The sequence below is a fragment of the Pollachius pollachius genome, assembly GCF_949987615.1.
Source record: "Pollachius pollachius genome assembly, chromosome: 19".
NCBI lineage: Eukaryota > Metazoa > Chordata > Actinopteri > Gadiformes > Gadidae > Pollachius > Pollachius pollachius.
The window spans coordinates 9,676,282-9,691,449 of record NC_136952.1 but is presented as its reverse complement, the minus strand read 5'-3'; the positions used below and the strand labels follow the sequence as shown (position 1 = coordinate 9,691,449).

The 15,168-nt window shown below is 45.5% G+C and overlaps 1 protein-coding gene across 1 annotated transcript; it reads right to left on the bottom strand.

Annotated features, from left to right (window-relative positions):
- Positions 1-5,843: 5,843 nt before the first annotated feature.
- pmp22b (peripheral myelin protein 22b) lies at positions 5,844-14,544 on the bottom strand. Its single transcript, XM_079756750.1, has 5 exons — positions 14,398-14,544; positions 13,778-13,869; positions 13,535-13,628; positions 9,828-9,968; positions 5,844-8,664 (listed from the first exon to the last, which is right to left on the bottom strand). The coding sequence occupies exons 2-5, from the start codon at positions 13,853-13,855 to the stop codon at positions 8,504-8,506; spliced, it is 474 nt and encodes a 157-aa protein (XP_079612876.1). The 5' UTR covers positions 13,856-13,869; positions 14,398-14,544; the 3' UTR covers positions 5,844-8,503.
- Between the last annotated feature and the right edge of the window lie 624 nt (positions 14,545-15,168).

The following is a 15,168-nucleotide window of genomic DNA, read 5'->3' as shown; positions in this document are numbered from 1 at the left end:
GTAGGACTGCTGGATCCCACATCAGTTTTAATACAATAGGTGCTCCCAAGGCCAGCATCTCTGCAGCCAGGCCACTGTATTGACCGCCGTGATCCCAACTGCTGTCCCTGCAGCTTCGACCCCTTGCATCGTCCGGCAGGGCGCCATGCATGCGGCTGAATTCTGCTGTGTCAGCCGCTGTCTGTTCTGCTTGTGTGTCGTTCAGAAATGCACGCGGAGAGGAACTCTATCCTCTTATTCTGGTGTCTGAACCGGAACTGGGCTCAGCAACGTTTTATCTCTCTGGCTCGTATAGCTGCCCCGCCGCTGTTTCCTGAGGCTGATTAAGAGTGTGGTGCCCCCCGCCCACTAAGAGAAACACAGTTATCTCACTGTGCTCCTGACACGAGCACAACTTCTCAATAGAAACATCATTTCCCAGATAGCTCCATTAATTTGGCTAGGTGTGTGTGCATGTATGAGTGTGTGGGTGTATCTTTGTGTGAGTGTTTATGAACATATGTGTGTGTGTGTGTGTGTGTGTGTGTGTGTGCGTGCGTGCGTGCGTGCGCGTGTGCATGCTTATGTGTGTGTGTGTGTGTGTGTGTGTGTGTGTCTGAGCCTATATGTGTGTTTCTGTGTGTGTGTGTGTGGGGGGGGGGGGTTGTATGTGTGTGTGTAATGTATATTGCACAGTGGGATCCTGTGCCCCTGATGACTGCATCGGTTTCGCAGGATGCGAGAGTGGAATGACATAGATCGTAAAAACTATATCTTTGTGTCTTCATAACAACCAATGAATGGGGCTCTCAGATCGGCCTGTTTAAAATACAGCCCGGGCCCAAATAACTTGGCTGCTGAGTATCCTATTCCCATAGGACAGTACATGTTATTGCCTAGGGAATTTATGAGGCTTTTGAGACAGCTATTCAGCTCCTTTTTATTACCGCCGTCCATCCGTACAAGATCAGACTTCACTGGGCCAAGACCGAGCTGTTTCCCTGTCCCCCTGTCTCCCCGTCTCCTTGTCTGTATTCTTCTGAACTGTACTGTGTTGTCTATCTGTCTGTCTGCATAGATGAAAAGCAGCATTGTTCGTCAGAGCTGAATTTACTTTTTTGCTCCTTTGCCACATTAGAAATTGACAAATTATTTATTGGTACTTCTTTCCTATCCATTAAGGATTTGCAGTAACGATAATCAGCAGTTTTCAAAAAAATATATGTACACTTTAAAATTACACATCTTGACATTATCCCTAACATTGTAATGTGTACATTTGTACATCTGGCTGTGGCATTGTTTATGTACCTCTGATTATGGATAGATCACTTTTCAATGTGCTTGTGCGGCTGAAGATATGTTTTTGTGTTTTCAGTACACTCAGCTGTTCGGAACCCCGTTGGGTGGTGTTTTCTCCGCGACTAGACCCGAGGAATTCCTATCATGTCCCTGAATTCAAATACAAATGGGCCTTGTGCCGTGGTGATGTTTAACTCACACCTGGCCTAACTAACACCAGGATGCACTCACCCTAACTAACTCCAGGATCCGTGTCCAGCACTTGGGCAACAAAGCACAGGATTTTCCGAATTTAAAACATCATTGATCTTTTCGGATTTTCAATGTGTTTGTTGGCGCCGCTACACCTCATCATGGAACGCTGGCTCCACATGCCGGCCCGCAGTTAACTCCTCTGTTCTTTATGTTCGCCAGACGCATTCTTCAGGTGCATGCTGCGATGTTTGGGCTCCCATAGAGGCATTTTTCCACACCATTACCTGCTCTAAATCAACCACGGACCCGGCTGTCCGTCTGACTGAGTCCTATACACAGAGCCGCCCCTCCCTCTTCCCCCCATCTCTGCCTTTCATTGCCAATAAAATGATTAGCCCTTCGGTTTGGGGGCATGTCTCCGTAAGTGATCTAGATGCATGGCGGCGGCTGAAGTTGATTTAGTCCCGCGACTCCATCAGCTGTCACCCTCTCCTTTATAACCCGTAACATGATGGACGCCCTCAGGCTCAAAGGTCAGCCGTGTGTGGTGATGACCTTGGGCTCTTTCTTGACCTTGGAAAATAGGTCGGGCTCAGTGAAGCCTTCGCGAGCGTTTCGGGGGTCTACGCTGATTCAATAAGGGCCCCCTCTTTGCCTCTGTGTGACAAATGAAAGCCTGTCTCGCAGGGGACAAAGACGAAAAGAAAACACACCCTGTCCGCTTTGACCCCCCGACACCCCTGTCCCTGGGACCTGGCGGGGGCCACAATCGGGCCCCCAGATCATGTTCCCGCTATAACCCCTGGTCACCCGCGGGGATTAATGTACCCTCCGGGACACTACACACCTTGGGCCAGGGTAACCTTTTTTTAATGGAGCGGCGAGACGGCGGAGTGTGTCGAGTGAGAGTGTGTTTGTGACGTGTGCGCTCACGCGGCCCATGTCTACTCGCGCGTTTGCGTAGGGCGGCGCTTACCCGTCGCCGGCTCACATGTGTGAGACGCACCGCCACCGAGGTACGACACGCGGCTAACGTTAGCCAGCTGCGCGTCCTTGGCCTCCCTCGGCCGCCCCTCCGGCCCGCTACTACTTTACTTCTTTCCCCCCTTAATGGGGGGCAGAAGATTATTGAAGCTACAAATTACTCAGTGGAAGAGCCAGGGGTTTCTTCCACTGCTGGGTGATGGCAAGCAGATGGCAGAGAGGGCCATGGGGAGAGCCCCTCCACCCACGCACACACACACACACACACACACACGCACAGTCCCGCCCCCGCCGCACTATTTGCATTTCATGAGCCTTAATTGTGTCTGTTGCCCTCCTACTCCCCGTCGGCCCTGTCTCCGCACGCCATGGACGTCCTCTGAAGGAGCCCTGATAGATTAAGGTGAACCTTCTGTTTGCATCACCCCCCCCCCCCCCCCCCCCCCCCCCAAACCCCCCGCCATCCCCCTCATTGTGTGGCAGAAATTAGAAAATATTGTCTCCCCACAGACTTGAATTTGGGGTGATAATGGTATTTGGGTGGTGGGGGTCGAGGGGCGTGGTTTGAGGACATTAATGGGGGAAGGTGGTCCTTTCACATTCTCGTCCTTGACCCCGTGAAGACGAAACAATGGCTCTGAGTCGACTCGCAGCATACCGCCGTGTGGCGGACAGCCGTCACAGCCTCCATGAGGGATGGCGTGAGTCAACCCTTGATAGATCGCACGTAGGGGTTAACAGTCAGCTCTGTTCTGTTATTACCGCTTAGCTTTATTTTGATCTGATTTATTTTTAACCGATTGTTTTTTAAAACGATAGGAATGGGATTTAGGAGCTTTTATTGATATTTACGTGTTTATTATTAACTGTTTAATAATTATGGCATCATGTTAAGCTGCCCCTACCCTCTGGAACTCCCTCCCTCTGGCCATCCGAAACTCTGACACACTCTGTTCATTCAAAAGTCAACTTAAAACCTATCCCTTCAGGACCACCTACAACATTTGACAAATCTTCCTCCGCCATCTTCCACTCTCTCCCGCTCTCTTAATGTGTTGCCTGTTGTTGTGGTGTTGTTTATTATTATTTTTTTCCCTTTAGTTTTATTGTCTGTACTGTCTGTATGTATTCCTTTCTTATTTGTAAAGCGTCTTTGAGTACTTAGAAAAGCACTATAAAAAACGGATCAATTATTATTATTATTATTATTATTATTATTATTATTATTATTATGTTCTAGTGATTAGCATTAGCAATTATTATAACGATTATAATCAATGTAATTATCAATATATTAGTAGTAGTAGTAGTAGTAGCCTTGTAGTAGTATTTGACACAGTTGTAGAAAGTAGTAGTGGAAGCAGAAAAGTAGGAAGTAATAGCAGGCGTAGACATGATAGCATCAGCAGAGCATTATAAGCGTTATTATCATCCTTATCTTTATTTAAATGTAGGAACGGCTGCTGAGGGGTGAGCGATGTGGTGCGCTACGATGTAATGGCCGTCGCTCATCATCGCCAGGGACCACGTCACGGGAGAAGTGGACCCAGACAAACAAAGTGTCCCTGTTAAATGATGTCATCAATCTGTCTCGTGTCTCTCCTTCCTCACCCCAATGCCCTCCTTAATGACTATGCACGCATGTGTGTGTTTGTGTGTGTGTGTGTGTGTGTGTGTGTGTGTGTGTGTGTGTGTGTGTGTGTGTGTGTGTGTGTGTGTGTGTGTGTGTGTGTGTGTGTGTGTGTGTGTGTGTGTGTGTGCGTGTGTGTGTCCGTGTGTCTGTGTGTGTCTATTAATACCCTTTCATTAATTATAGGACATCGAAATTAATACTACCAAGGGGTTTGTTGTAGTAAATGGGTATTAAAAGACCACATATTGGTAAGTTGTAAGCGTATTTTACCATCTGTATAGCAAAAATTTGTTCTCAGTATCTCGTAGACTTTGGTTAGGATTTGATTTGCTTCATGACAATTCTATTTATATTGGTAAGCTTGAATTCCACTTAATGCCTTTTGACTTAACTTTAACTAAAAAGCAGCATCAGCATTCTTATTATTCATACATATATGAATTATAATTTTGCATGTGCTTAAATACATTATCATATTCAATAAATGCATTCAATCTCCCTATATTCATGTTTGAAATTGCCTGGATTCTGTGTAAATGCAATGCAAATGCATCCTCAATTGGTGAATAGCATTGAAAGTGAAGATCATTTGTCTCCTTTCCATAACGTTCATGCAGAGTTGTGCCACAAAAACATTTAAATCTGCATAAAGGGAGGAGCATTCATTAGAGGAACAGACAGAAGATAAATGGTGTAAAAATAAAAATGGGGGGATTTCTGTGGGTCCCCACATACCAATGGAAGAAAGTAACCTCACTCGCAAATTGGCTCAGAGGCCTAATGGTCCTCAACATCCTCAGATGGAGAAAAATGACCGACATTGGGTGGGAGCCTTTCGCTCCGAAGGATAGTGATGGAAGAATTGTTAGTGGATGTGGATGCATTGTTAACATCTGACCACACGAGGGCAGCATTTCATAGCCCAGAGTAAGAAACTGTCATTCAGCACCCGCCACATAGGGGGTGCTATCGCATAACATTTGCACAAACTGGCAAGGAGGTGAACGAGAATGTATGTCAAAGAGTGATACAAGCACAACTTGACTTTGTTTGTTTGTGATATTATAACGATATTATAAAAAATAACTCACAAAAAAGCACTCTCACACTCACAAACACACTACCACAGACACACAAACTGAGACACACGCGACACACAAATACCCTCAGAGCGGTGTCCCTATTTTACCTAGAGCTATGTCAGCTATGCTATGAGGAGTGGCTGTTGGTGACTGTGACCCTTCAAGCTTGCAGCAACACACGTACGCACACGTACGCACACACACACACACACACACAACCATGAACACAAACACACACACACGTACGTACACACACTTACAAACGTACACACACACAAGCACAGACACAACCAAACTCACACACACATACTCACACACACACAACCATGCACACACACAAACACACACACAACCACACACAAATACACACACACACAGATGGGCTTCACTAGGAGTACGATTTCATGGTGGGAGATTCAGATAATACCACCAGTTAAAAATCATAGTTCATGATATAATGGTTCCTAGTTTAATTGAGATTTAACGCCTATAACATGGTAGGCCTTTCAAACACATCTCTCAGTTTTGTTGAGGAAAAGAGAAGGGCGCACACACACATGCAGACCTTTTTGGATGATCATAATGTGCGTTTAAAGTAGGCCTACTGCTGTGAAAGAAAGAAATGTATTTGGGCTCCATGGTTGTTGTAAGAAACATTTTTTTATTGATTACTTCAAAGTAGTTATGGTAATATATCAGTAACACATGATAGAACAGGACAGAGCATAGCATTGACAGGCAGATGTAGCTGTTGATATGGGCCTACTACAACTCCCACAAGGCAGTTGTCATTAGAAACCTGACATCACTTCTAACTGAACCCCGCTCCCGCAAATCACCTGACAAAACAAGTGCAGAGTAGGCCGAGCTTGCATGCTGAATTTCTTATTTTATTCACAATTACCTTTTTTTGTTGTTGGTGTTTAGCGGAATACACAATCTCAAATTAGTTTCAGCCAGAGGCAGAGAGAATGAAAAAACTGGTTTCGTTTACAGAATTTGCATTTCCCTTTCTGATGCAGCAGATGGAAAGAAAGCCAGCAGTGATCACAAGCCAAGCCAAGCACGACCGGAAACGCAAGACCACCCGTCGTGCCAGCGTTTTGTTACAGACATGTCCATACTACGATCACAGTCATCAGCCAGGGGCGTGCTAATTTACCTCCCTCCTACCCTAACCCTACCCTACAGCTACTAACAGGGGCGGACGGCCCTGTTAGTAGCTGATTACGGACATTACAGCAGCCGGTGTGGTCTACAAGTAGGCTCACCGAAGCAGGGAAGACACTGAACGGTAGCCGTTGCATGCTGAATATTAGTCTTTTATTGGGTTATTGAGTTATTTTAGAACATACAGATGTGTGTCTATGTATATCCAACATGTTCATGGTCTGTGGATCTGTCTGCATGTTGTCTGTTCGTAGAATGTGATGAATGTTTTTGCATACATTTTGTCTTCCATAGAATTTGTAACGTACATCGTAAGGTGTGTGTGTTGCAAGGTTTTCAGACCCCAACAGTTTAGGGGAAATTACTAGAACATCTGTTATAGAATCACTAGCAACTCATAATGTGACTGCAAGCATTAATACACACACTCTCCCCATTACAGTGTAACACGACATATCAGAACATGTGAGAATTGTAAACTAGTTTCTGCCAGTTGGTTTTTTCCGTTTTTGTTTTTATTGAATAATGTAAGTATTCAGGCTAGATTGTCAATAACATTTGTTACGCACAACTTTTTAAACAGTATATCATACAGTAGAGAAGAGAATTACATTATTATGGACTTCAAGTAAAAAAAAATGGCAATGTCTCACCACTGCAAACTGAATCAGTCGTAAAACTCCCGCCAAAAAAAAAGCTGTAAATTCTCTTTAAACATAGGTGTGTGTTTATGTTTTATCTGGTCGTCTCTAAATATGGCTTGATCTCTGCTTGTATTGATATATTGAATTGGGTTAATAGAAAAATAATGTCGATAACAGCTAGAGGCTGTGATGCTTTTTAGCCGAGTTAGCATAGCTGGCACTTTAGCGCCACAGTGCGTCGTTACAACATTGTTCTCCGGAGGCAAGCTGGCATCAGGAGAGTTTAATGGTCATACAGAAAAATAAAAACAATAGTGAGTGTGAACAGTAGCTGTGTGCACAGTAGCTAAAATACAAAAAAAAAGTGTAATGTAATGTACCATTAGCCTTCGTTATAAAAACCAACTAAACAAATATTTGGATGACTGCACAATACTGACATTTGACATGGTTTTAAATCATCCAATCAAATTAGCCAAACTAACATTAAATGTCATATTACAGTAGCTGAACAAAATAAGGTATTTATTTAGACATGGTGTCGACTGTATTCACTATAGAAGCAGGTTACACAGCTTGTACGCTCCACTCTCGTCATGACAGCCTGTGTAACTCCTAACTGAACTGTAAATCATAGCTGTAATTTATCGGAATGGTAAATATATAGCACCGTCTTTGAAATAGAAAAATAACGTCAATAAAATTCACAAATAGAAAATAACAAAAGCTACATCGAATGTCTATCCTAGATCTGCTGTATATTTTGTTGTTTTCTTTTATGTTTGGATGTCACAACTAGTTGTAGCATCTTGCCAAATTGATTCTACTCATTTTCTATTGTGTGCACATGCTTTTGGTTAAAATACTTTTTTAACTAATTCTTTGGCGATTACTAAAAGGAAACGGGATAAGGTAAAAAGAAAACAAGAAAACGAAACGGCATGTCAATTATTTCGTCGTTACAAACAACACGGAGGCACTTAATCAGCGAAAAACAAAGCACCTGCCAGAATCTTTGTCGACAGAGCAACACAAAAACTATGTACACATATGTAAAAAGTGTTATAAATAGGTTTTAAACCATAGATACTATATACATCCTCAAATAGAGACAGTAATGATTGATTGCTTTGGAGTCGTCGTCGTTTTCGTCGTTTTTTTTTTTTTGTTTGTTGTTGTTGGTTGTAGCATTTCTGTTAACCCCTTTTGTTTTGGATCTGGATGCATTGGGACCCTGACGGCTTCAGAAGGGGGGCCTTTGGTTAACAAACATCAGGCCCCTCCCTTCCCCTCTCCTCCCTCCTCCTTTACGTTAGCGTGAGGAGTGGATGGTGCCGCTCGCATGTGGGGGGGGGGTGGTGTTTGGGGTGGGGTGTGTTGGCTAAGGTTACTGGGTGAAAAAAGCACAGGGGAGAGGATCATAGGTGACGGAGGCGTTGGGCTGGGCGGGGTTGGTGCGGGGATGGAGGGGGGTGGCAGTGACGGGTCACGTCACGGGCTGGAGGGTGGGGTTCTCATTCTCGCTTTCTTAGGATGACGTAGATGACTCCGCTGATGAGGGCCAGGGGGAAGGCCACCCAGGCCAGGATGTAGGAGTAGCCGAAGGATTCCGTCTCCGGCACCCAGTTGGGGCTCATCACCGTGTAGATGATACCGCCGCACATCACAAACAGACCTGCCAGGGGGCGGGGGGAGGGGGGAGAGGAAAGGAGAGAGAAAAAGGGTGAGCGAATGCAAAAATCTGACCAAACAATAGCCAACAACGAGAAAAATAATAAATAGTAACGTCTGCGGTTCAACGGTGAGATTGAGTTTCATTGCATCCCTTTCCCGGGCCCCGGCCTGCCTTGTGTCCCGAGGTGAACCCACAGTGAAGGGATTTGAATTTCCTCCCTCCTCCCCCTCCTCCGCCCACTCCATCTTTATTCACGCTGAATTATCCTAGAATAAGCTTGGGCTTGTGACCGATTCTTCTCCTCCTTTCATCTCACGCTGTGTCCGCCTCCCGCCTCTCCCTCTCGCCTGGCCGCTGGACCGTGCGTCAGGGTTCTGTGTTTGGTCTTCAAACCCACTCGCCCGCCGGCACCCTTTTGCTGACATTTGGACTTGTGTGTCTGGCCCCACGCCGAGCCCCGTGCCCGGCTGGGATGAGTGGGCACCTGTACAGCCGCTATTGTGTGTCCGCCCACCCCTGTTTCCACTGGGCCACTGTGTATAGTCCAGGAAAGGGGAAAGGCTAAGCCTCTGGCTAAAGGCTACTGACTTCAGTCCAGGCCAGGGGAGAGGCTAACCCTCTGGCTTAAGGCTACTGACTTCAGTCCAGGCCAGGGGAGAGGCTAACCCTCTGGCTAAAGGCTACTGACTTCAGTCCAGGCCAGGGGAGAGGCTAACCCTCTGGCTAAAGGCTACTGACTTCAGTCCAGGCCAGGGGAGAGGCTAACCCTCTGGCTAAAGGCTACTGACTTCAGTCCAGGCCAGGGGAGAGGCTAACAATCCTGTCCTTACCAGGGGAGAGGCTAACCCTCTAGCTAAAGAGGTCCAGGCCTCTATCGGCCCAAGCCTGTCTGTGTGTCTGCTCATCTATCGGCCCAGGCCTGAATGCTTGTCTGCTCATCTATCTGTGCAGGCAGGCCGGTCTGTCTGTCTGCTGGTTCATACTAACAAGGCACCAGGCAGTGCCTCCCCAACCTCACCCCACCGCCCCAGCCCACTAGACAAGACAGTGGGTCGTGTCGGCTCGAATCTCGGGATTGACATTGGATATGAGCCGTGTAATGTGGAGGGGAAGACGGTTGGAGGGGATGGAGGCTGAGGGAAGAACAGGAACCGTGGACTTACCGGCAAGGATCTGGAAGATTCCAGTGAGGAAGAAGCGGCCGCCCTTTTGCAGAGTGAAGAGCTGGCAGAAGAAGAGGATGAGGGAGATGCAGCTGAAGATGATGGACAGGATCATGACGGCCTGGACTGCCTGGATCCATTCTGTAGAGGGGGAGAGAGACAGAGACAGAGGGAGAGAGAGACAGAGAGAGAGAGAGACAGAGAGGAGGCGATCAATGAATAGTCCATTATCATCACCATCAACAAAGAGGTCAACAATTCAACAAGACAACAATTGTAACTCGATTTTTGCAAATGGAAAAGAGATGGATGGAAAACATAATTGTGCTGAGAATAAACAACTAACAAGACTCCGCAAACAAATCACAACAACGCCAGTGCAGAGTGCAGCTCATTTGCATACATCCTCCATTTTGGTTACCGGGAAAAGATTAAGTACAGTGAAGGTCTGGGTATCCTATTTCTAAAAGCTACGGTCCTCCCCCCACATAAGGTAACCTACGACCTAAATGTTCCCTATTGATCTCAGCTGATAGCCTTCTAAGGCCAGGTTACTGTAACCATTAACCCATTAGTCCCTTGTATTGACAGCAAAGACCAATCTATCAGTGCATATCTGTGTGTTTGTCTGTGTGCGTGTGCGTGGAATTGTGCGGGTGTGTCCCCGTACACGCGTGTGTGTGTATGTATGGAGGTGTGTGCGTGTATTTGTGTGTGTGTGTGTGTGTGTTTGGCACCTAGCCAGGAATGCCAGGATTTCCAAGCAGGGTCTATTTCTTGTCTGAGGGTTAAACACGAATCATTCCCTTCCTCTCGGGTTTCCGCTCTACCTCACCCTCTCTCCCCCCTTCTCTCTCTCCTCCCAATACTATTTAGTTGGTTCAGCACTACCACCTGCCCGCGTGAAAGAGGGGAAGTGAAGAATGCAAATAAATAGTGCAGGTAAACTAAACGCACTAAGGGGCAGCTTTTACACATTGCTTTGGCTTGCATGGAAAGTGTGTTGTACCCACAGTACACAGTATACTTGTAATGTACTAACTTAATCATTTGAACATCAGACCGCCTCACTTAATGGTACATTATCAGTGTGTTCTAAAAGTGAAATACATGATTTGGTTTTAATGGGTAACCACTAAGTGAACATGTTGCATTATTTATCACTTGAGATTCTCCTATACATTTAACATTTAATATTAATTCATTCATTTGGTCGAGATTTACTTTTTTTCATTTCGACCCATCAACTCAACACTACTGTAAATATCCTTGTGGCATTAATGTTCAAAGACGTTAAGTGTCCATCACTAGAAGAACTATGTGGACAGCACTCTGGTGAGTTTCTGTTTAAGACAGGATTGGAGAGGATAACAGCAGGTGGATAAAGGGCCCTGGTGGTTGTAATGGGATTGGCTTCAGGTTACTGGAAATAACAATTATGTTCCCGATGCCAGGGTTTGGTCTTCTCTTTTGGACACAGATACATAGGAGGAGGAAACATGAGACCCCCACTGGCTCACCGGTGGGCAGTAAAAATGCACTCAACATTGTCTCTGTCCACTAGACACACACTCACACATACAGACACACACACACACACACCGGACACGCAGAAACATTCAAATCAGTAGGGCAGGGGGGAGAGCGGATTTTGTTTTGAAATTGAATGTCATGATGATGCAATTGCCTCAATGATGTATGCTGCAAATTCAGGCGAATCTAACAAGGTAAAATATTCCATCTAAAGCCTGACGAGGAGTTCAACAGCGACTATAAATACACTGCGCGCCTATTATCGCCACTTGCAGATAAACACACAGCAAGCTCTTCCTTCCTTTGACAGGGCGGTTAACTCTGACAGGGACATTTCCTCGCCTGAGGTGTGGTTCACCGGCTCAGAATATCCCAGTATGTGTCTGTGTGTGTGTATGTGTATGTGTGTGTGTGTGTGTGCGGATGCACACACGCCAGTGCTCAAATGAAGGATGTAGACACGCACACACACAGCGACACACAGCGACTCTTGGGTGGCAATTAAGGGCTCTCAACTGGCTAAAATGACGATAACGATTAAGGGAAGTATTTACAGAAACCACAATGACCAACATGAGTTTTGGCATGTGATCATCACGAGCTGTGCATCATCTACTCACTGATCATACCTCAGAAAACTCTGTTCCTCATGGGATCAATCATAGCAAAAAGCAGTCAAATTGAGCTTCTGCCTCATTCCACACACCTCGCTGTTGAGCAAAGCTTGAGAAGGGGACTTTTAATGTGAAAGAGTTTTCGGCTTTTCGGGCCCTTCTGCATGGACCACCAGGCTATCTTCAATATCATGACGTCCTCCCACACACACACACACACACACACCAGCACACACACACACACACCAGCACACACACGCGGGCACACAAGCCCTCTTAAACAAACAGTGTGCGTCAGTGCCCTGATGAAAGCAACTCAAACAAACTGACTAGCCGCTTTGAATCCAGCTGGCAGAGGGCATACCATAGTCCCAACAAAACACACTCACACACTGGGCACACACACACACACACACACACACACAGCACACATGCACACTGGGCACACACATACACCAGTCCGGGCACCACTCATTCTAGACACATGACATCATCTAGAGCCCCGCTACCACAGTCACACACACACACACACACACACACACACACACACACACACACACACACACACACACACACACACACACACACACACACACCACATTCTGCAGTACCTCAGCGGATAATTCCTTGTTGAGCTTTAAACGTTTAAAGTGATACTACTTAAAGTCCCCAATGTTTTATGACGTTGCCCTGATTTAGAAGAAAAACAAACCATTCTACACTGCAAGTGAAATAGCTGAGGTTCAACGTCCACACAAGAGGTGGATCGCTTTGTCTAAATGTGGCTCAGAAAAGGCAGCTGCCGTCCTGGTTTTTAATAATGCCGCTACACAGACATATAAACACAGACACACACACACACACACATGCATAGATGTGACAGGCGGAGCGCGATCATCTCTTAGCACGTAGTATGTGCTGCATATAGAAGTCCCAAGGCCTCCCTGATGTTGAAATATACACACACACACACACACACACACATACATGGACACACGCATGTGCACACAGGTCCACATATACACACACACAGATACACACTGGCATACTTTAACACTAGAAATACACTTGTTGCCACACCCTGTTTCAGACCTCCCAAACCTTCCATTCCCTCTGAGTATGGACTCCCAAACATGGGGCTCGGATATGGACATCAGGGCATTACTATTTATACAGTTACGGCCTATCAGGTGGGGGGACCTGACAAGCTGCAGTTACACATTGTATCCCCTAGATGGCCTCAGTGCTGCGGATGGCGCACGGACACGCCCACACTGCCCACAGAATTCATCCCAAATGAAAAATTCTCCTCTCTACCGTCTCATTGCTGTTGTTTTACATTGGAAAATGTTTAGTTCGCCATCAAATCACCGACACATGAAAGCTACGTCGTTTAAATTCACAGTCTAAGGAATGGACATACATGATTGTTGATTGTCAATAATCCACTACGGGAAAGTTTCCGGAAGGACTTAATATTTAACGGATTGAAAAGCTGGTTACGCACTTGCCGAGCCGCAAAGCAAAGAAGAACAAGCTGAAAAGTGGGAAGGGTCCTACCTCCGGCGCTGGCGGGGTCACAGCGCGGCCCTCCAACGGCAGATGTGCAGTTCAACCACAGGTCCGAAGTACCGATGTTTCCTGTCGTCCATACCTTATACCAAAAGAACAAAAAGTGCGTAAACAACATTGTTAAACGTCAGCAAAAACCTCACCCCAGATCCGAACAGGCTAATATTTCTGATAATAACACAGACTGTATGACCATCTTTCATTATTACGCAAACCTATAATTATACTTACGCTGGTAATTGTTGACACAAATAAGAGAACCAAAGCAGCGACGTGCAGGAAGACGATCCCGAGTAGTAGGAGCAGCATGCTGGCGGTGAGGGCTGGACACGGAACACAAAACACAGAAGAACCGTCACTGATGATCCATAGTTGTAGTGAGCGAAAGGGTGCGCCTGCCCAACCGCGCCTTGCTAAAACTTCACATCACTGACCGATGAGTGTTCGGCAGGGATTGGAGCCTAACGTGAGCATTGTTTTTTTTTTTGTTTTTTAACAAACTAATCAGAAATATTTCAGGATAAATTGGCGTTTGGTGATTTTCCACCTCGATCATCACCAACGTTTGGCGCAATTTATCCGCGTTTATGCGAGCAGACTGTAACGCATGGGTGTTTTGATCTGCGACAATTATTTTCATTTCGATTCTAACACAATGCGATTCAACATAAGAACCACACAAACTTAGAAAGAAACATCAAGCCAGTAAGAGTTTTTTTTTTATATACATTTGAACATTAGGCGCATCTGCTCCTTGCGCCCAATCTCCAACCCAGCGCCGCTCTATCCAAACGCGCCGTGGGCAAATGTGTACAGATCATAAAGTTATGATGACCACAAATTCCACTTACTTTTAGTGCTTGTATTTCCACAACAACAACAACAACAAAAGGAGTCCGACTTGAAAGGCAAAGTAAAAGCAAGTTTCCCTCCAAACAGCACAGCAGTAGTTCCACTTAGCTCTGAATGCCTGGGACTAAATTAGTGCCAAGGCTCGTGCTGCTGTTTTAAAGCGCCTCATTATGGAAAAACAACGCCCTGCTTGCGTCGTGACGTCACGTAGGGCCCCTCCGGTTGACAGCTAGGTTTCCCATCATGGCGTAACAGGCGGTGTGTGGGGGAGAGACGCTGGCGGGAGAACATACTGTGCTCCGGATCCATCTTTTTAGTTATCATTGTTTGGTTCTCATGGCTACCAAAGAGACGCGGCTGCTTCCTCTGTATTCGAGGAACCGAGTTGTTCATTTAACAGGAATCGTTTGTCCCTGGTGTGTTAATCTGTGATGACTGAAGAAAGGCAGGCTTGTAGATTACATGTTACATTGTAAATTAAAAGATTAACAAAAAATGTACATCAGACACTAATAGAATAAAACCATGAATATACAAGGTATAGACATATAATTCCATTCATAGTTTTTGAATATTTTTGTATTTTGTGTTTTGTTATGGAATACTCAACATCATGATAATACTATACTAATAATGACGTCATAATAATAATAATGCTTATTTATAAACACATCAAACCATCTGTGATGACTAAAGTAAATTTTATCAGATTATTATGACTTTAAACATCATACACATGTACGTATATAGTCAGACGCCCTTTTCAAAAG